At 38.7% G+C, this 22708-nt stretch overlaps 1 protein-coding gene across 1 annotated transcript in view; it reads right to left on the bottom strand.

Moving 5' to 3' along the window:
* Positions 1–22708, bottom strand: part of CNTNAP2 (contactin associated protein 2) — a 2213955-nt gene that overhangs the window by 1531121 nt on the left and 660126 nt on the right. The window contains exon 3 of the mRNA XM_061165994.1: positions 17298–17408. Within this exon, the coding sequence (XP_061021977.1) occupies positions 17298–17408 (111 nt within the window). The remainder of the gene's footprint in view (positions 1–17297; positions 17409–22708) is intronic.

Here is a 22708-nt window from a genome sequence, read left to right as displayed (position 1 = left end):
GGCAAAAAAATAATAAAATAAAACTAAAAGAATAAGATGGAAAAGAAATGAAGGGCAATGTCATTGGAAGAATAGGAAAGGAGTGGAAAATTTGTATGAGTCAGATAAGGCTTCTAGAAGGTGGTATCATTTGAGTGGGAACTTGAAGGAATTGAGGGTGATAATATTGTGAACAAAATTTTAGGCCACAACAACAGCAAGTACAAGAAATAGCAAGGGGGGCTGTGTGGCTGCATAGAGGTGAGAGATCTTAGGACATGCGGTCAGAGAGATGATGAGTAGAAGAAGATAAATAAGGCAAGAGCTTATAGGTCCTTATAAGGTCTTTGGTGGTTTTTATCTGAGGGAGACCCAAGTCTGTTGGAGAAATTTTAAATGGAAGAATGGCAGGTTCTTCTCTGATTTTCAAATGATTATGGTGCTACTGTGTTGATAAACTGTCTAGGGCAGTAAGAAGGGGCAATAAAAGAATCAGGGAATAAAACCGAAAGCAACCACTATAAAAACAAGACAAAATAGAATGTTGGACTAGCTCAGGTGTTAGTGGGGATATTGTAAGAAAGGATCAGACCCTAAATCTCTCTTTCTCTTTTTAACTGGGGTGTAGCTGCTTTACAAGGCTGTGTTAGTTTCTACCGCACAACACAGTCCATCAGCTATATGCATACATAAACCCCCTTCCTCTTGGACCTGCCTTCCCCACCCCCATCCCACCCACCTAGGTCACCACAGAGTATGGAGCTGATCTCCCTATGCTATATAGCAGCTTCCTTAAAATTCTATGAGGTATCATCTCACACTGGTCAGAACGGCTTTCATTTAAAAAAAAAATCTACAAATAATAAATGCTGGAGAGGATGTGGAGAAAAGGGAACTCTCTTGAAAGTTGATGGGAATGTAAATTGATACAGTCACTATGGCAACCAGTATGGCGGTTCCTTAAAAAATGGAACACAGAGCTACCAAATGTTAAATCTCTTTTAAAGGTAAGAGCTGGCAAGCTTTGCATGTGAGGTATGAGTGAAAGAGAGGAATGATGGAAGATGTCAAGGTTTCTGAACCAGCTGGAAGGTGGAGTTCCCATTTTTTGAGACAGAAAAGATTCTGGGCCAAGGTTGGTTTACAAATCAGGGGTTTTGTCTTGCTCCCTAGCATGGCAATCAAGGACCTGACCTCTGTCCATCTGAATCCATTCATCTTGCCACATGCTAACTCTTGCTTTAAATTCCAGTGAAACCAAATTACCAACTGATCCTCCTTTAACAAACAATCTTTCTGACTTTGATATATGGGATTATACTGAACTCTTTAAATGAGATTCTACACAGTAAATTCTGTTACAACTTTACTTCCTCAAGAACTATTCCCTGAAGTCTCCTCAGAAAATTAAACCATCAGTGCTCTATGATGCCAGAACCATCTTTGTATTTATATAATTTCTCTGCCACACAGTGGGATAGTCCTTTTGCAATCATCATGTTCACACCATGCCCCCAGTCCAGTTCCTCAGTTGGTGAGCTACTCAAGAGAAGCTCATTGTTTTACATAACACTAAAACAAGGAAATCAACCCTGAAAATTCACAAGAAGGACTGATGCTGAAGCTGAAGCTCCAACACTTATATCACCTGATGTGAAGAGCCAAGTCACTGGAAAAGATCCTGATGCTGGGGATGATTGAAGGCAAAAGAAGAAAGGGGAGGCAGAGGATGAGATAGATAGAATCACTAACTCAATGGACAAGAATTTGAGCAAACTCTGAGAGACAGTGGAGGACAGGGACAGAGGCACGTGGGGTCCTGGTGGGTGTCTCTGGGCCTGCCCATCCACATTTCTCCTCTCTCTGACCACAGGAAGCTGGACTATGGACCAAGAAACCCTTGACCAAATCATGCAGGTTGGGCAGCATTTTTACTAGAATCACAGCACTGGGACATATTCAAGAGGCACCCCTAAGATGGGTCACTTGGGTGTCTGCTCCCAAGTCTGACAGCAACTGTTTGAGAGTCAGGCACTTGCTTACAGGGAGGAGGTTAGGCTATTGGCTGGTTAAGCAATTTCTCCCTTCTCCATTCGGGCTTCCGGGTGGCTCAGACAGTAAAGAGTCTGCCTGCAATGCAGGAGACCTGGGTTTTATCCCTGGGTCGGGAAGATCCCCTGGAGGAGGACATGGCAACCCACTCCAGTATTCGTGTCTGGAGAATCCCCATAGACAGAGGAGGCTGCCGGGCTACAGTCCACGGGGGTCACAAAGAGATGAACACGACTGAGCGACTAAGCCCAGCACAGCACTCTTTTGTTGCTGATGTTCAGTTAGCGCTAGCCCTTTCAGTTTAAGACTCATAAACAGTATTTGTTGTTCAAAATACAAGCATTTCAAATTTCTCTTTCAGTTGTGGAAAGTCAAGCACAACAGTATGAATTGAAACCTAAAGGCATTTTGTGCTTCTCTGAAATTTTCTTTGAAGTGAAGTGAAATTGTTCAGTCATGTCCGACTATTGGCAGCCCCATGGACTGTAACCTGCCAGGCTCCTCCATCCATGGACTTTTCCAGGCAAGAGTACTGGAGTGGGTTTCCATTTCCTTCTCCAGGGGATCCTCCTGACCCAGGGATCAAACCCTGTCTCCCGCATTGCAGTCAGACTCTTTACTGTCTGAGCCACAAGGGAAGCTCCTAAAGCTTCTGAAATTCTCTTTAGAAAATTATTTTCCATCATTCATGATTAAGTCTTGAATTATCTGTAGAGAGGATAGGCAACAATAATTCTGAAACAATTGGTCAGATCTCTTTTAATTTACTTATTCCAATACCTGGTATTGGAAGTTGGAGGAAAAATGGAACTGATTCCCTTGGTAGTCTCTGTAGGTTTCCAGAAAGCATGATCATTCTACCAAACAGTAACAAAATGAAAAGCAAATTCTAACAGTGCTGAAACCTTCCTTTGGAATGGAATAAACAACTCAGTGATTGAGAATGACCAAAAAGGGGATATTGTTATTACTCATCCCAGGTTATTTCGAACTTATACCAAACAGAGATCCAGCTTATGTCATATCTAGTAAGATCTCAGACATTTTCTATTTTGTGGTTGAGTTTTATTCCTGTTATTCATTTCCTTTCACTTTGTACTGACTTACAGCTTTTTCTCCATGTGTGTTTTGAATATTAAGAATGTTAGTGACTTAAAAAATATTGTCCTGTCAGTTTCTAGCATATTGGTACTGTACATCAGTAGTTTTTTATTTTTTTTCCCCTCTTATTTCAGTGCTTTTATGGAAGACAGAATGTTGCTCTCATTGCTTTGTTCCAATCTTTGGCTGTTCTCACATATATAATACTTCAAGTACAGTAGTGTCTTTTTTTTTTTTTTTTTTACCTACCACCTCGTATCATCGAAATACAGAAACAAGATCGAAGGAACATAGATTTTGGCCAGCTTTTGAGTGTAAGGGGAGAAGAAGGGGGTGGGTTTTTAGAAATTATTATTACATGTAAATATTTAAAATAATGTCTTTATTACTCTTTGAACACTTAAAGCATGCAAATAAATCACACAGTCAGTATATACTCAGGAATAAAATAGAGAAATATGTCTGTTTATTTTCTTAGCCTCCAGTGGGAAAAATTTACCTATATTCTAAAACAACTCAAAAAGTATTACAATTTTTCCTAAAGAGAAGCTCACATAGGCAGGGAAACATGTGGAGAACAGAACAGTGAGTGATTTTTGAAATCAGAAGAGTCTGTTTCAAATGCTCAAATCTGCTTTCTGTTAGCTGTAGCCATGGACAAGAATATAAACTTTCTTGAATTTAAGTTTTCTTATCCATAAAACTGAGTTGTATTCCTGCTAAATTCTTTCCTAGGGTTTTTTGTTGGGCTCCAAGGAGATAATGTGTGCATGCCAACAACTGTTTCTATCTGTGAGTATTTCCTCTGTGCTAGGCACAATTGTAGATGCTAGAGATGGTAGGGCTTGTGTTCCATTCACATCCAGCTTCATGCACTCAGAGAAACAAGTCTACTATCCAAAACTGTTTACTAAGTTCTGAGACAGAAAAAAAAAAAAAAAAAATACACACACACACACACATGGCACACCTTAAAAGACCTCACTTTGCCACCAGAGATGACTTTTGGACAACTATTAAAGGACAAGCAATTTAACAAAGGTTGATGCTATGTATGAAGAACAACCTATTTAATTAAAATCTAGAGGCCAAAAAGAACTGCTGATAAGCTAATACAGTTAAGATGCGGGCTGGCTGGGGTGGGGGCAGTGGAGAAATCCTTTGCCTTCCTGGCCCCCCTGGGAAGCATTTGCTGTGGATTGCCTGCCCTTCCACAGTGAAGAAGGGTCATCACTTCTACCCTGTCTACGTGTCCCTCCTGTTGGAACTATTCAAAGCACAGTTTAATCATTCTTTTCCTGGGAACTCTATTTGATCCTATAGGAAAGCATGGCCTTATCAAAGAAGAGGCTCCAATAATTACTTATGAATCTCTAAGACCACAGAAACACGCAGACCACAGAAGCAGAAGCACATGATTTCGACTTCCACTCTCTTTAGAACACTTGAGAAGGAACCGTAGGGGAGGAAACAGCGTGTTTCATCATCTTAACAGTACAGCCTTACAGGGCTTATCTCATGTTCTAAGCATCAGTTGAAAGTAAAATAAAAGCAAACGAAAAAAAAAAAAAAACTCCAATCAATAATCCTCTGATATACATATGTGCCAGAAAATGACTAGGGAAAAATCCATAAAACATGTATACTTACACATCGTTCACACATATGCTCTGGCACAAACCTTTTAACACAAAACAGTTCACCCTGGAGGCAGACAGTCTACCTGGCTGCAGATGTCTGGTGACATGGAGATAGCAGATAAAATTCAGACAGGGACCCTCTCACTGAGATAAATAGCATCACCCACCAATTTTAAAGTGGAAGAACAGGTACAAAAGAAGTAAATTCTAGAAGTTACTGAGGAACAAAACAAAGCAAAATAGAAACCTACAACTTGAATTCCTTGCATTGCTAAGCAAATAAAAATAGCTAAGAAAAAGCAAAATAAAAAGTGACCTTGGAATAAAAACCAGAATAAAGCTTTCTACAATTTGTGTTTACATTTTAACATTAAAGAGGCAAGAACAATAAAAGTAGACTGTCTTGAATGTCATGGTTTATTGTCAGCAATATTCTTGTCAAACATATATCTTGGTTTTAAAGAAATGAAATGAGTAAACAATGCAGATGCGGACTGCTCATTTGCAGAGTATAAAAGGGCAGTGCACCAACGGAGACTGAACTGATTTGAATTGTTATTAGTGACAGCATTTTCAGAATTTGTATTGCAAGACGTGAATATAAAAGAGTGGGTGATTCTCGTGTTTTTATTCTTCCCAAAAGGGAAAATGGGTGGAAAAAGTCATTAATTTGCTCAAGGTAAAAGGCAAGGGCCTATTCATTGTGATAAGCATGACCTAACCAGGTTGCTAATAGAGCCATTACTAGATTAAATCCGCCCAACTGTCTTAGAAATAACTTGGCCTCTTTTTTTCTCTTACTGAATGAAATAAGGGGGAGGAGGCAAACAGGCAAAAAAGCATGGAACTTTCTCTAATCATAGAAGAGGAGATACTGAAAAATAATGAAGAGTCACTCATCTATTGCAAAAGAAAGGTAATTATAGGATTTGAACTGTATTTTTCACATGTGTGGCTGTTTGTGCCATAATCACATGGAATGAATCGGTACTCTTGTGGAGTGCCCCTCACTGGGCAGTGACCTTCATATGATCAGTTGATGTGAATTTCCCATAGAGCAACTTGACAGCATGCCCTGCTCATTTCTGACCTTCCTTTCTTCCCAGAGCTACACTGTGGCAAATAGGACACAGAGTGTATTCCTTATGGGCGAAACACAAGATGGAAAGACTGATAGAACACGCTTTGTCACCCAAGGGCACCTGCTACCACGTGGATGCATCAGCTAAAACCGAAAACCTCATCTGTGAAAGAAACATCCTGAAATACAAGGGGCATGATTTACCAACTCAACATCATTACCTTCATGGTAACTCTTAACCATTTTAAAAGCAGTGGGAGAAACCAATAGGACCATTTCTCAATTGATCTGCATGAACACACTACAAAAATTGATATTTATATGTATATATATTTACATATATGTTTAGAAATGATGACAATAGCAGTTACTATGGTCACTTATTCTCTCTATTACTGTCTGGACCCCAGTTGGCTACAACAGTGATTAAATAACTTGTGAAATAATTTTTTTTGAAACTGAAAAATGTTAGCAAATACCCACTCTTGATTTAACAAATCATCTCAACAGAGAAGCAATAAGCCTATGAAGTTTAAAGTGAATGGAAATCTACGCAATAAATATAATTCAATATATTTGTTCATTCATTCAGAAAATGTTCTTTGAGAGTTGAACACAATACTGTGTTAAAGTGCTTTGGGATGATGCCAAGAATTTTATTTAAAAAAAAAATACTTCTGATCAGGTATAAATCATTCGCATAAATTCTCCACCTTCTTGGCAGAGAAGTGGAAAATATTAAAGTCTCTCTTTGAATAAAATTAGCAAAGAGCAAAGGGATAATTAAACATCTAATCTCTAAGCATACCACTGGCATCTATTTCAGAATGGTTTAGAAAGAAAAAAATTCAATTTGTAGAAACTTTATTCCATAAATGTTTTCTCCCAGATATCCTGACTACTTTCAAAAGTTATTTAGTGGAAAATACTTCTGTGCACAAAGGAAGAGGTAGTCCAGACCATGGGATTCTGTAGTGGCTCATGAAGTTTCAGACCGGGGAATTGTGATCCATCTTGGCTACAAGGTGAGGGTGTTCAGAGATGGCAAGGTCCCAGAGATCATCTCATCCAAGTTTCTCATTACAGGAGTGACATAATTAGGGAAATTAAACGAAGGGAAGAAGTAGCTCAAGGTCTCTCCAAGGGTAAAAGGGAAACCTACTTCCTCTAACTCCATAGCAACATCCACAAAAAGATATTTAATCTGTCCATCTTCTCAAACTACTATTTAAGTATATTTCTTTATTTCAGATGTCAAGATTTCCCACCCCACATGCCCTAAACTTTATAAGGCAAGTAGCAAACGGCACGGTTTTCAATATTGGCTGGAAAGCAAAATTAGAACACATAATATAAATTTCATTTTAGACAATCGGGTATTAATATTGTGATATAAAGCTGCTGCTGCTGCTAAGTCGTTTCAGTCGTGTCTGACTCTGTGCGGCCCCACAGACGGCAGCCCCCCAGGCTCCGCTGTCCCTGGGATTCTCCGGGCAAGAACACTGGAGTGGGTTGCCATTTCCTTCTCCAATGCACGAAAGTGAAAAGAAAGTGACGTCGCTCAGTCGTGTCCGACTCTTCGCGACCCCTGGACTGCAGCCTACCAGGCTCCTCTGTCCATGGGATTTTCCAGGCAAGAGTACTGGAGTGGGGTGCCATTGCCTTCTCCGTGATATAAAGAGAGGGTTAGAAAAGTAATATCCCAGGGTCATTTCGAAGATGGCAGCTTATGATTTTCTTGGTGGCAACTATGAGCTATGGACATGGCAAATGAGCAACTTCCTTCAGACAATTAACATTTCTTCATTTCAAATGCCCGGAATCTAAAAATTCCCTTTCTCTGAGAATAGCATGGAAACATACACATACCACATATAAAAGAGCCAGCACATGAGGATTTACTTGCCTTGCTCCGTGACAACCGAGCGGGGTGGGGTGGGGAGGGAGACGGGGATGCTCAGAGGGAGGGGACGTATGCATACCTGTGGCTGATTCTTGTTGCTGTGCAGCAGAGGCCAATACAATATTGTCGAGCAATTGCCCTCCAATAATTGTATTTTGTTCTATACTTCTCAGTTTTATACAATTATAATCTTTGATAATTAAAAAAAAATCTGCTAAACCCACAATCATCATCCATCATATTCTTATCATGCAGCCCTGAAAAGCAGTATTTTTAGAAACAGTAAGTAGTGAAACTCATGGGACATGATTGTAATTCCAAGCATATTAAACAAACCCTGTTGAAAACCACTGATGTACAGAATGTTTGGCTAAATTTTATAAGAGCTTCTTTCAGAGTGAAACTGTGTTCTGCTGACTCTAAAGATATTTCATGATGAAGAGTCTCTCTCTAGTTCCCCTAGAGAGTATCACCAAACACAGTATTTGCCTGGCTGATTTAACTGTGAAAAGTGAAAGTGAAAATGTTAGTTGCTCAGTCTTGTTGGACTCTATGCGATCCCATGGACGATAGCCTGCCAGGCTCCTCTGTCCATGGAATTATCCAGGCAAGAATACTAGAGTGGGTTTCCATTTCCTCCTCCAGGGGATCTTCCTGACCCATGGATTGAACTAGGGTCTCCTGCACTGCAGGCAGATTCTTTACTGTCTGAGGCACCAGCGAAGCCCATAATTGTGGAAAGGCTGTGTATATATGTGTGTGTTCATAGCTTGCATTCACATCACACACCTTGGGAAACAGTACTCTATGAGAAATGCTACAAAACCCAGCATATATTTCTGTAGGGAACACAAAAGAAGGTATTAAAATTTCATCGTTATAAAATTTGATGCCGAGCAGAAACATAGTAATATTATTTTCAAATTAAAAAGGCATGTCTAAACAAATTTATGAATCATTCCCCAGTAAACATGCTTCCAGCATTCAGTAATTTTTCAAACACATATCAGTGATACAAATGTGTCCTCTATTGCACATTTAATTTTGCAAAACTCCCAGTGAAGTCAGAAATTTGATTAATATTTGAAAATTAAATTTAAAAAATAAATTAAAATTTACTATGTTAGATGACAACTCTCATTCAATTGAAAAGGCGAATAAAAGACCTACTGATAAGAAGAAGATATTTCAAATATATTTTAAAAACAAGTTAGAATTTTAAAAGATGACGGGAAAATGATATTTCTGTTATCCCTAAAGTCCAGAACAATTATTTTTGGCTTTTCTCTGTATCTCAAAATTAATAAATATATATATATATTACATGGGATTCTATAAGATCTAATTCAAATGATATACAAATAACAGTAACAGAATAACATTTGAAAATCACAGATGTCAGTTCATTTTTATTGAAAGGATTTGAGGTCAGAAAAGTAGGGGGACATTTAAGTATTAGCAGTCTAAAATTTGTGTAAAAAATCATGAAAAAAATTTAAACTTTTTTTTATTAATCTTTCAATTATTACAATATCACTTTTATGTTATGTGACAATAGAAGAAAAACACACACATTGGGAAATACACAAAAGCTAGCAATCACTTTTTAAGGAGGCATTGTTTTTGTAATGAGAAACATTTCATTCAATCTGTTATAAAGTATTAATACATGTGGTGCCTTCTGGGGGGTTGAGGGGAATTGACCAGAAAGAGACTAATATTTAAATGCAGTACACTTTGTGTAGATTACTTCATTTAATCCTCACAATGGCTCTGCAAAATTATATAATCGATTCCATTTCAGAATATAAACAGGGACACCATACCTGCAGAATTTCCCTGGTAAAATTATTAATAGCACTGCCATGGTCAAAAGTTCCTGGTTTGGATGATAAATTGTATAACCATAATCATAGACATCAGGAAGCTGAGATGCAGAAAGTCAAAATAATTGACTAATACCATCCTCACCCCTGGTTGATTCTGTATTGGAACCTAGTTATGCATGGATACAGCCATTCTTTTTCTACCACTTGGCACCACATGAGAACTGGCAAAATCAGCAGGGCTTTGCAGGAGAGTAATCTGAAGATGAAAAAGTATAACCTGTCCAATAGGAATGTCAAATATCCTGAGAAACTACGTAAGAAAAACAGTTCTCTGGAATTATTATTATTTTTTTCTTCTTGCTCCCAAAGATCTGCTCTTAAAATGCAACTGCTCCTACTGATACTTGGACCAAAGAATTCATACTAAAGCACAATCAATCATCAGTGAGTGGATTAAGAGAAATACTGAATAAGTGGTAGAGGCTAGAGAAGGAAAAAGAAGGGAATTAGTGGAGTGGAGGCAGAAAAAATGGCCAGGAGCATGGCAAGTGGAAACTTTAGTCTACCTCATACTAAGCCTGGATGCTGTAGTCTAAGGGAAGAGCCTTCTCACATAGATTGAGTACACTACCTCATCTGGCGGATACTGATGGCCAGGCCTGGGCAACGGAGAACTGAGGAATGGGTCAGAGGTTGGAGAGAGCAGCAAAGCAGCAGCAGGAGGCGTTAAGGGCACCAAGCCCTCATGGAATCATTGTGGCCTATTCCCTAGTTCATAGTGTACCAGCTACTGTTCGGGGTTTAATTCATTGTGACAGCTCCTTTTACCACTTAAAGCATAAAGGGGAGAAGGAATAGAAAGAGGCAAAGGAGGGCTTTCACAAACTTAACTCAGGGACATGAGAACTGACTATGCAACAGAGGAGAGAAAGCTTCACTTTCCAAGAGCAGCAGGAATGAAACTCGGAAGAGCAGACAAGGTATGGTGTGATGACTTGCCGAGCCACACGGCTGCTACAAGAGGCAGTCCAACCTGTGTAAGTGTGAGAGTGTGAACTGGAGAAGAGGCTAGCATGCTGCTAATTACCCTCTTGGCCAACAGGAAGCAGAAAAATGGGGAACGCAATGATAGGGCCAAGCTAAGGCAGCAAGGCATGATAGGAGTGATTTAACTTCAGTGGTATATTTGAAGAAAAGGGAAGAGATGGACTGCGGTTCTTTTTAGGATATAAGTGTGAACCATTAAGAGACTTGATCCAGTGGTGTTTCCAGATGACTCCTATAGACATACTCCTCCTCAAAGTGCTCATCACTTCTATGGCCTACAAATGCAATCTGTTCTCCCTGCTGGAGGACATAAAGGATGCGCGTGTTCTAAGTTGCTTTAGGTGTGTCCGACTCTTTGCAACCCTATGGACTGTAGCCCACCATGCTCCTCTGTCCATGAGATCCTCCAGGCAAGAATACTAGAGTGGGTTGCCATGCCCTCCTCTAGGGGATCTTCCAACTCAGGGATCGAACCCGCATCTCTTATGTCCCCTACATCAGCAGGTGGATTCTTTACCACTAGCGCCACCTGGGAAGCCCTGCCACCACTACAAGTCTCTGCCCTTGGGTTTAAGAGAGAAGGTGACAGGTTCCTAATACAGAAGGGACTATCCAAGAAGCAAACCTAAAAATCTTTCTCTGTTTTTTTCTCTAAAAAGAAAACGTCTGAGGAAGAGCAAGCAGTTCAGTATCTACTAAGAAAAAGTAAGTGGCAAAGGGGTGAAAGAGACTTGTTGCAAAATTTCCATCTCTTTTCACATTCTATCTTCGGGTTAATTCCAATGCAACACTAATAACATTTCATGGTTTTTAATCAGGAGTTCTTTGGTAACTAGATTTATTACAATCAGCTCAGGCCAGAGGAGGTGATTATTAGAATCAGAAAGGTGAGTTTCCCAGGCGCAAGCAGAAGTGACGCAGAGGAAGAGGAATGAGACCAGGGATTTTCCATCCTCTACCTAGACCCACGTGTTCTCAACCTTTCATCTCTTCTCCAGCATCTGCATCACTCCTCTCTGTCTTATTTATATGTGGCCTGCCATGCTTTGGGGGCTTCCCTGCTGGCTCTGCAGTTAAAGACTCCACCTGCAATGCAGGAGACGTGGGTTCGATCCCTGGGTCAGAAAATTCCCCTGAAGTAGGAAACAGCAGCCCACTCCAGTATCCATGCCTAGAAAGTCCCATGGACAGAGGAGCCTGGTAGGCTGCAGTCCCTGGGATCTCAAAGAGTCAGACACACTAAATGACTAAATCATCACCACCATCATGCTTTACCCCGCAGTTCTCTTGGTTCCTGAGTTGATGTTGCACAAATAAAACAGATATTCCGACGACATCAGTTGAGATCACGGGTTCTCTCCCATCACCTGTGGCTACATGGAAGAATGACAGTCCCTTAGGGGAAGTAGACAGTAGAAGGCATATGGAGTAAAAAGTTTGGCAGAAGAAATGGTTGGCATCTCTAATGTGTTCTTTCTAACAAGGTTGTTGTGAAGATCAAGGGACATTTAGAACCTATATGAAGGTATCTTATAATCTGAAAGTACTATATAATAAAGTGGTGGATATCTTACACAAAATTCTCAAAGGTTTAATATCTGTGCTATGTTTTAGAAAGAGTAATCCATCTAATTGCTATTGACTCAGAATGACACAAGCCTGGGAAAGCGCCAGTGAATTAAGATAAATCCAGAACACAGAACCATAAGAGGTAGATACTGTTCCAAAACAAACAAAAACTCTTAAAGCAATAGGCTTCAAAAGACATGATAGAATTCCAAGTGGATTTTTTCATTTAAACATCTTGTTCGCTCCCCCCACCCCCACCCAGTTTTGTGACGTTTCTGTCCCTGACACCAAGCTTGCACCAGATGGATCTGTATCGCAGGAATCCAAAAGCTAAACCCCATTCTGTAAACATGTGTCAATCTGTCATCTGAATGTATATTTGCTTTTATACTCTGCTTTTCTGTGTATTCATAAATCTAGCTCTCTAAAATGTATTTGAAGAATATCATTTAAATAAATGATAAAACTTGAAGCAATGTTTATCAACATAATGCTTAACTGAATTTGTTCTTTCCTGTATTTGTATAATTAGTAAATTACACTCTTCTCTCCTTTTCTGTTAGTATAAGATCTCCCTGCTTTCAAATGGTTATGTGGGGTATAAATCAGATGATTCTTGCCAATCGTCAAGTAAGAAAATATATCTCTAGCATTTCTTGCCTCGCTGACATATTCTTTATATTTTTTTTCCCTGTGGAATGCTCTGCTGCCTTTAATTTTAAGATACATAATTTTGTGCTGCACGAAAAACAAAACAATTCTCCATCAATGCTGGACATTAGCCACTTATATCTAAAAATGAATTTCAGTCAACGTGACTCCTCTTCCAAGGGTGTCTGCCTATAAAATTTATGATGGAATAAAAAACTTTGTTTTTAATTGAAAGAACCATATGTATTTTTTTTTTTCTTCTAGAGGAAGTAATCCTCCTCTCTGGTACCTGCTGCTTTGATCCACAGTGAGGTTTTTAACCAGGGTCAAGCTAGCCCTGCATATGGGTGTCTTTTATGTACATGCACAGGAACGGTGACATGATGAGTAGAGATATGGCCAGTGTGTGACAGTCTCAAACAGGTAGATAACGTGGGGTGAGCTAGGGGAGAGCGTTATGGGCAAGTAGGCATGTACACCACTGAGAAGCAAAAGAGGTCTCTGGGAGGTAAAATATAAGTAAATAAACTTCCTCGCAGAACAAATGTTGGTAAGATGGGCCCTAAGTAAGTGTAAGACTATAACACAGACAAGGCTTTCCCCCTATGAACTACAGCATCACATTTTTACCCCAACACATGATAATCCACTGCATCAAAAATCAGAGAGAAGCTGCCAAACAACTAAGAAATCATAAATATTTTAAATAATATTTTGCTTTTGAAACATCTTTCTTATAGGAAATGCATTGTATTTATACTTTTATTTATATACATGTATGTATTGGGCTTCCCTTGTGGCTCAGACAGTGAAGAATCTGCCTGCAATGCAGGAGACCCAGGTTCAATCCCTGGGTCAGGAAGATCCCCTGCAGAAAGGAATGGCTACCCACTCCAGTACTCCTGCCTGGAGAAGCCCATGAACAGAGGAGCCTGGTGGGCCACAGTCCACAGGGATGCAGAGTCAGGCATGACTGAGTGACTAACACTATCTACTGTAGATATAGATGCATACATTTTATAAACTAGATCTAAAGAAACCTGTTAAAAAGAAGATGAAGACATTACTCAAATCCCATCTTCCAGGTTAAAAACGAAAGCTAACATTTTAGAAGTTTAATTTCAGATACCTCACTTTACATATATGAGTAGATAGACACCTCTAATTCAAAGTGGCATCCTGTACTATTTTAAAGCAAAAATATTTTAATATAACTTAACTTGAATGAGAGCAACAATAAAAATGTTGATGTTTCTTCATAAAGTGAATTAATTCTTAAAAAAACAAAAACAAAATAAACCTGCACTTAAAAGTTATAGCATCCAGTGGCCACCTGCTCTGAAAGTTTGGGGAGAAAAAGCATATATCTAATCCCATAGTTTGGTATTTAATATTTTAGATTCTACATCTGTAATATTTATACTCTTTCTACAACTGTAATTCCTGGCTGTCTTGTTGTTCAGTTGCTAAGTTGAGACTGACTCTTTGCTACCGCAGAGACTGCAGCACACCAGGCTTCCCTGTCCTTCACCATCCCCTGGAGTTTGCTCAGATTCATGTCCATTGAGTCGGTGATGCTCTCTAACCCTCTCATCCTCTGCGGCCCCCTCTCCTTTTGCCTTCAATCTTTCTCAGCATCAGGTCTTTTCCAGTGAGTTGGCTGTTCAACATCAGTGCCAAAGTATTGGAGCTTCAACCTAAGCATCAGCCCTTCCAATGAGCATTCAGAGTTGATTTCCTTTAGGATTGACTGGTTTGATCTCTGCTGTTCAAGGGACTCTCAAGAGTCTTCTCCAGCACCAATCTAGTCACGATCTTATATTTAAATGATTCACTGCTCAGTCTAACATTAGACTGTGGTTTCTTTATTCTTTTTTTTCACTCATCTCACTGTTGGTTAGGTTGTTTCATATGTATGCCCAAAGAAGTCACACTCTTGACATGATTTGACTTGCTCAAATTCACTAGGTATAACATTTCATCAGTATTCTTTTCCCACAGAACTTCCTAAAAAAATATTTTGAGATTCTTCTTCCTTTCATTAAAGTTGCTTTTGATCTTTCAACATCATGATACTTCTTTTAGGGAATATCACATCCTCTTGACATCAGGAGGTATATGTATAATTTCTTTTCCCTTTTATATGTTGTCCCACATTTTATTAGTACTGGACTGGTCTGCATCATAATTATGAATTTGGGTATGGCAAGTTCTCTGTTTCTTGGTTTTTATGTCTGTATTTTTTTGGGGGGTTGGTTTAGTTTTAGTTAATTTAATGGAAAAGGAATACATTAAATTTTTCATTATTTGACATATTGAAGGAAAATTTTTGAAAACTTGTTTAGTAGCTCAGTTGTGTCTGACTCTTTGTGACCCCATGGACTGTAGCCTGCCAGGCTCCTCTGTCCGTGGAATTCTCCAGGCAAGAATACTGGAGGGGGTCGTCATTTCCTGCTCCAGGGGATCTTCCTATCCAGAGATGGAACCCACATCTCCTGCCCTAGCAGGCGAGTTCTTTATCACTAGCGCCACCTGTGAAGCCCTAATAACACAATAAAAAGAATAACTACACAGATACAGAGAACTCATTGATGGTTCCCAGAGGCAGGGTGTTGAGAGTTAAGTGAAATGAGAGAAGGGAGTTAAAAGGCATGAATTTCCAGTTACAAAATAAGTCTTGAGGATATAATATGCAGTATGCTGACTATAGCTAACAATAATGTCCTACATATGTGAAAGCTACTAAGAAACTAGATCTTAAAGTCCTCACTGCAAGAAAAAATGTTTGTGTATAGTGATGGATGTTAACTAGACTTATTGTGGTGATCATTTTGCAATACATACAAATCTGCATACATGAAATCATTATGCTGTACATTTGAAACTAATATAATGTTACATCAATTATACCACAATTTAAAGTAACAGCACATTGAAAAAAATAGCTGATGAGTACTACTTTTAAAGCAAAGCTGTACATATATATATATATATATATATATATATATATATTTGAAATTTATATTCCTCTATCTTTGCCTGTGTATCTCTTTCACCAATTTTTTTTTCTGATTATGATATCTTTATACTTCCAGGAATTTCTGTATATATATTATTCTACTTTTTCCTTATGTATTTTTTTCTCCCTTTTGTTCTTTCTAATTCTCTCTGATACTTTTTTCTCTCTGTTCTGATATCTCTTCTTTCTTCCCATCTTCTTTTTTCCTCCCCCTTTGGGTTTTCTCCTGTTTTCTTTTCTCAACCTTTATTCATGCTTTTTCTCTCCCTGTTTTCCTTCCTTTCCTTCCTTCTTTAATTTTTCACATTTTCCCCCTGAATTTATGATTTAAGCTTAGCATCTCCTGTCTTACTGAATAAAAATTATGGTCTCTGTCAGTTAATACATATTTATCTAAGAAAATACTGTATCTTTCCAAGTTGTCATTCATTGATATTTATACCAGGATTTCTTTGAAGCAAAAGAGTTTTAAGTTTCTGTTCTTAATTATCTTCTTTTACCCTCTATTAGCTGCTGTCCACTTTGAAATCATCAATTGCTAATTATAATGGTACTATGACTTTAAAGTCTAAAAGTCAAATTTTAGCTGCAAATATACAAAATTTTTCACATGACTTTAATAACAAAGCTAAATTCTGGGCACTAGGGGAGAAACTGCAAAGAGTCATAATTTTTCATCCTGCCTTTTCAATAGAAACTAAATGTGTACATTAATAAAAGGAGAAAAAGCAGTTAATACGAAGTATTCTTCCTCATGCATGGTACATATATTTGGAACCTATTCTTTTTAACATCTTTCTAAATGACTTTCTGATTAACAAGTATTTCCTTAACTCATAATTTTTATGTCATTTTGAACTCATTATCATATGAACTCCAAAAATTCTTCCTCTTTAATTTACCATCCCTATTTGCAGCTTAAATTTTTTTTCTATATCACTCCACAATAGTTGTTGCTGTTTAGTAGCTCAGTCGTGTCTGACTCTTTGTGACCCCATGGACTATAGCCCACCAGGCTCCTCTGTCCATGGGATTTCCCAGGCAAGAATACTGGAGTGGTTTGCCATCTCCTTCTCCACAGAATCTTTCCAACTAAAGGATCGAACCCACATCTCCTGCATTGGCGGGCAGATTCTTGACCATTAGCGCCATCTGGAAAGCCCTTCATAGTGGCTACAAAAAATTCTTCCATTTTAATACATCATCTGTTATTTCCAGCCCAATTTTATCGATATCATTCCAAAATAGTGGCTACAAAACAGGCTTACAGGAATTGTGTCTATGACTGTTAACAGAAGTGGGAGGAATGATTTTGGTTGTCAGCTGCTAGCTGCTGTACAATAAAATATACTTAAAAAATGCTGCGTAAATATAACATGTTCTTACATAACACATTTGTTGACAAATGAATTGAAAGTTGCCTTACCCCCTCGCTTGTTGATCTTGGCATAGCCAGGTGAATAGCTCCCAGACATAGAGGATGAGCTGCTGAAAGCTGCATGGTGTAGTCCAGACACAAGTGGCTCATCACATTTTTCTGAAAAAAAAAAAAAAAAAAAAAAGAAAGCCAGCTTTAATAAAGAGTGAATAATCACTGACATGTTTTTGTTAAAATCACTATTGAATACAATGAAAATTTTAAGGTACATGATACATCTAGCAAACGATCATAATTTATATAACTTAACGCTGATGATTCTAATGAACCCTAGCACAGTTTCAACAGCCTTCTGATTTTCAAGTTATAGCTATGATAAAGTGCATTATTCCAAAGGACCTCAATGCAGGCCTGCTATCTCAGAATCATGAATGAAGTTGTGGCTGTTTGTTTAACAAGATTTTGGATTTGGGGTCTCCTCAAAATCTTCAATTATTTATTCATTATAAGGATTCAGGGTTAGAAATATGAGGTTGGAGGAGAGAAGACCAGGAGGAATAATATCCAAACTAAAAAATTAGGAAGGAGATACCAGTAAGAAAGAACACAAGATAAGCACCAACACAAAAGCATTGCTGTCTAAAATTTTAGTCAGTTCTCATTACACTTGACCAATCAACTGCACTGGAATTCTAATTTTTACTTGGCTTCTGCGCTGACATGAACTATTTCCCTTCCTCCTTCTTTACTACTGCTGACTCTCCCATTCCACTTTGATGGGTGGTTCTCACCGTCCTAGTGTCTATATACGTTAAAGTGCCCAGGACTCAACTCTTGGACTCTTCTTTGCATCCTCTTGGTCTCTGGGAGATGCATCAGGTGCTATGTCTTGTCATATTGGAATACCCCAAATCCTACCATCTCACTTTGCTGATCCCCTGTTCCAGGCAGCCATTGGCCATCACTTATGTGACTGCAGTCTTCCATCCTCCTCCTTTGCCAGAGTCCTCCCGTACACAGCAGCCAAAAGGGCAGTTTAAAAAATACACAGGTGGGCAAGGTAGTTCCTGCACTCAAAATATCCTCTGGCTCCTGCTCTCAGTCACTTGGAATGAAGTCCAAGGTCCCCCAGTGACCCACAGCAGCCTCCACACTGATCACATCCTCCAGCATCCTTGTCCATTACTGTCCAGCCACCCTTTCCTTCCGACTGCAGCTACAGACCTGCTCCTGCCATGACCTTTGCTTTTACTCTTCCAGTGACCTCAAGGCTCATCCCTCCAGGCTCCGTTTAATGTTATCTCTCACAAGGCAGACAAGCTTTCCCAGTCTACCCAGCCACAGGAGTACCCACTGCCCTCACTCTCTGTACCACGCCTCGCTCTATTTTCCTTCAGAGCATTTACAGCCATCTGATGTGTTGTGTTTTCATGCATTCAATTGTTTGGTTGCCTTTCTCTCCCATGAGACTGGAAGCTCCATGGAAATAAAGGTTTTGAGAGTTTGCTTAATGCTTCCTTTCCAGTGATCTGAATAGCACCTGGCACTTGGCACATCCTCTAATGACATTTTGTAGAAGGGAGGGAGGAAGCAAGGGAGGGAGGGAGGAAGATAGAGAGGGAGAGAGAAAGGGAGGATGGAAGGAAGGGAGGAAGGGAAAACAAGGACAACTAAACGTGACAGACTCAAAGAGTCTCAAAGCACGATGTTACATTACGTGACATAGCACCTAAGTTTTAGAGAGATGGCCTAAATCCCCAACAAGTGTTTACACATGCTCATATTCCATTCAATATGACACAGAGCTACATTGTATATTCTGAATGACTTCTCTCTCAGATATTCACAAACAGGAAGAAAAAAGAAAAAACTAGCAACAGAAGGAATGGACCAGTTTTCTCGAAAAGCCATTCAAGTGGAGTGAAGTCCCCATTGATCCTGGGGAAATGAATTATTTTTCATTATCTCACCACTCCAGTGTGTACAAAATGGAAGTTATGAGGAATACATCCATCCTTGTAAAACATAGTTAGATTGCTTACTTTTCTCAGTTATGCTGCGAGTGCCTCTGAGCAATGTGGCATGTATGTGTGAATATATTCCCCAGAAAGTTAAATGTAAATGACTGAAAACAGGACCATGACATTTATTTTAGAAATATCAGTTTACAAAGTGAGAGTCCATAGTGAAGGGTTTCATATTAATTGTTTAAAAATTTACTATTATTTTAGCTGCCGTTGATCACACATACAAAACCCTGATTTTCTAACATCTGTCAGTCTAACTTTGTACAAGTTTTGATGTATGTTCTGCATTGAACTTTAACGAGAAACTATTACTTCAGAATTTTCCATTATATTAAAAATGTGCTAATGTTTATTCATTTTTATTTTATTCATTCAAATAAAACAAAAAATTATGACATGTAGACACTATTCTATACAAAATACACAACCAACAACCAACAAGAACCTACTTTACAGCACACAGAACTATACTCAATCTTTTGTAAAAATCTATAAGGGAAAAGAATCTGAAAAAGATTCCAAAACACTTTGCTGTAACCTGAAATCAACTACACTTCAACAAAAAATAAAATACATTTTAAAAAATTTACAGAAGAACCTAAGTTGTGCCAGACCAGGAAATGCAGCAGTACATGAAACTAACAATGTTCCTGTCCTCATGTAATTTATGCTTCCGTAGAAACTAAAAACTAGCTAAAACAAAAACAAACAGGTAAAAATGTGAATTCATAGGATGGGATGGTGATAAAAACTACCGAGACACACAGAATATGAAAGAGGGGCTAGGAGGCTGGGGGTAGGGTGGAGGTTGAAGGAGTTGCAGGCTTTGGGTGCCTAGCCAAGAAAAGTCTCTTTGATTGGGTGACGTCTGAGTAGTAACCAAAGAAAAGAGGACATATGCTATGACAGAGCTCAACAGGACCATGCCAGGAGAAACTTTTTTCTGTCCAAAGCTGCTCAGTAGGAGTAACCTGGCAATCCCTGGAGAAGGAAATGGCCACCCACACCAGTATTCTTGCCTGGGAAATCCCAGGGCAGAGGAGCCTGGCTATAGTCCACGGGGTTGCAAAGAGTCACAACTAAACAACAATACTTGATAATAAGGACTAACACATTATCCCAAAGTCAGTATTCAATGAATACATAGCTCCATGTTACACATGGTAAATAATTAAAATAATATGGATAATTAAGAGATCCATTTAACTCGCTTAAATTTAGAACTTAAATGCGGCAGTTTATAAAATCTGAGGCTAGTTTATCCTTATTATTTGTTTTTTTAAGTTTGATTTCCATAACAAATTAGTCTTTATACCAAATTAAATTTTTGTCACTAATTTTTAAAAACTCAGATAAATCAGAATAACAAAATTCAACTAAAACTGAGATCAAGAAAGGTAAGAGCATATAAAAGACTATCTATTTTTTAAAAAGTACCATAGAATTATTATCATAATTTAAGGATCAGATATCTCACAATCCTCTAAGTTGAGACAAAATCTATAACTGCATAATTAAGCAAGAAAAATGTCACATGAATTATATGTTCTCCTGAAAGAGGATAGTCACAAAAATTTTTTATGATCTTATCCCCTGCTTTGCACTGTTCTAATCACTTTGGGCAATAAAATATCTATCTATGTATCTATTTCCCATTCTCTCATGAGTGGTAACAATATATGGACCCACATAAAGTAATTAAACATGAAACAAGAAAATAACACCAGGTGTAATTCACTGCTGACTAAAACATAATCAAATCCTGAAAGTAACAAGTAAGTTAAAAATACAGGACTGTGGTTTAGGTGACCTTGTCACTCCTGGCTTTCTCCTGTGTGTGTGACCTTGAGTACGTCAGTTAACCCCCTTTCTACAGACGTAAGTGTGAAAGTGTTAGTCACTCAGTCGTGTGACTCTTTCTTTGTGACTCCATGGACCGGACTGCCAGGTTCCTGTCTCCATGGGATTCTCCAGGCAAGAACACTGGAGTGGGCTGCCATTCCTTTCTCCAGAGGATCTTCCCAACCCAGGGATCGAAACCGAGTCTCCCGCATTGCAGGCAGATTCTTTACTATCTGAGCCACCCTGACTCACATATAATATGAAGAAATTAGCTAAATTTCTCTCAAACTCTAATGTCCTCAAACACTGTCAAGGACAAGAGTCCACAACCATGTCCCCCAGACCAAATCTGGCCCACTGCTCACTTTTGTAAGTAAAGCTGTCCTGAAGCACACCCCCATTCACTCATTTATGTCTGCATTCACATCTCAGCAGAATGTCACAAAGAGAGACCACACAGCTTCTGAAGCTAAAGGATTTACTATCTGACCTTTTACAGAGAAAGTTTTCCAACCTCTGGTTCAATGTGATAAATATTCCATGTATCCACAAAGAAGAATGATTAATAATCACTACGGTAACAGGTAACATACAAATGATGAATAAGACCTGAAAAATTGAGAGGATATAGATGAAAAGGGTTAAGAACAGCATAGAGAGAGGGAAAGTTTTAAGGCTACAATGAGGATGAAATTTCCCCATGATGGCTGTAGCTACACTCCACGTGTGCCCATATTGCCAGACTGACTATTAGGATGAATGATCCATTTTTATCTCCAACTATAATCATAGTTATTACACCTTCCATCTTCCAAAGTGTCTGATTGCTTGTTGTTCTAGAGCATGTGTCTCCATACTCTGCAGACATTAAACATTAGAAAATCAAACAGATCCCTGGAGAAAGTTATGATTTTTATCATAGTGGTAACAGTAGTAGAGAGAGAGGGAGAATGCTAACGTTTGAAATAATTTAGTATTGTATTTTCCCATACTGGGATGTCTTCCAAAACTACGGCCACATAGTTATGGCAAATATTTAGTCTCCAGTGCATTTCCCTTCCAGGGAATCCTGGATGAAAACTAGAAGAGCAGATGGGCCTTGAGTTTTATTTTCACACAATTTCAGTCAATCAGGAAGGCAGACTAGCTGCAAGAATTCTGTATGAATTCAAGCTGGAACAGAGGGAGTGATTGGCAAAGCGAGACGAAATGGCTGTGGCCCTTCACCTCCAAGAGCATGGCTGAGAGAGATCTCTCTTGGCAAGGGGGCTGGACAGCAGTTCGCAAGGTCAGAGGACTTCGGAACATATGTCACTGACATCAGAGAAGCATTCAAATGTTACCTCTGATAAGAAATAATGTTGGAAAACATTCACCACATCTTTTAAAATCATAGCACTTACAATATATGTTTTATGTCACACATTTGGAAATACAAGTAAATACCCAGAAAATAAGAATGATGAAGAACTCTAGAACCAAACAGTGCTACCAGGATGGACATTCTGTTTTTTTGTTTTTGTTTTTTTTATTGGAGTTGCTTTACAATGTTGATTAGATTCTACTGTACAGCAACATGAATCGGTTACA

Source organism: Dama dama, chromosome 18 (assembly GCF_033118175.1).
Source record: "Dama dama isolate Ldn47 chromosome 18, ASM3311817v1, whole genome shotgun sequence".
Lineage (NCBI taxonomy): Eukaryota > Metazoa > Chordata > Mammalia > Artiodactyla > Cervidae > Dama > Dama dama.
Note: the sequence above shows the minus strand (reverse complement) of the source record. Positions and strands in the feature narration are given on the sequence as shown.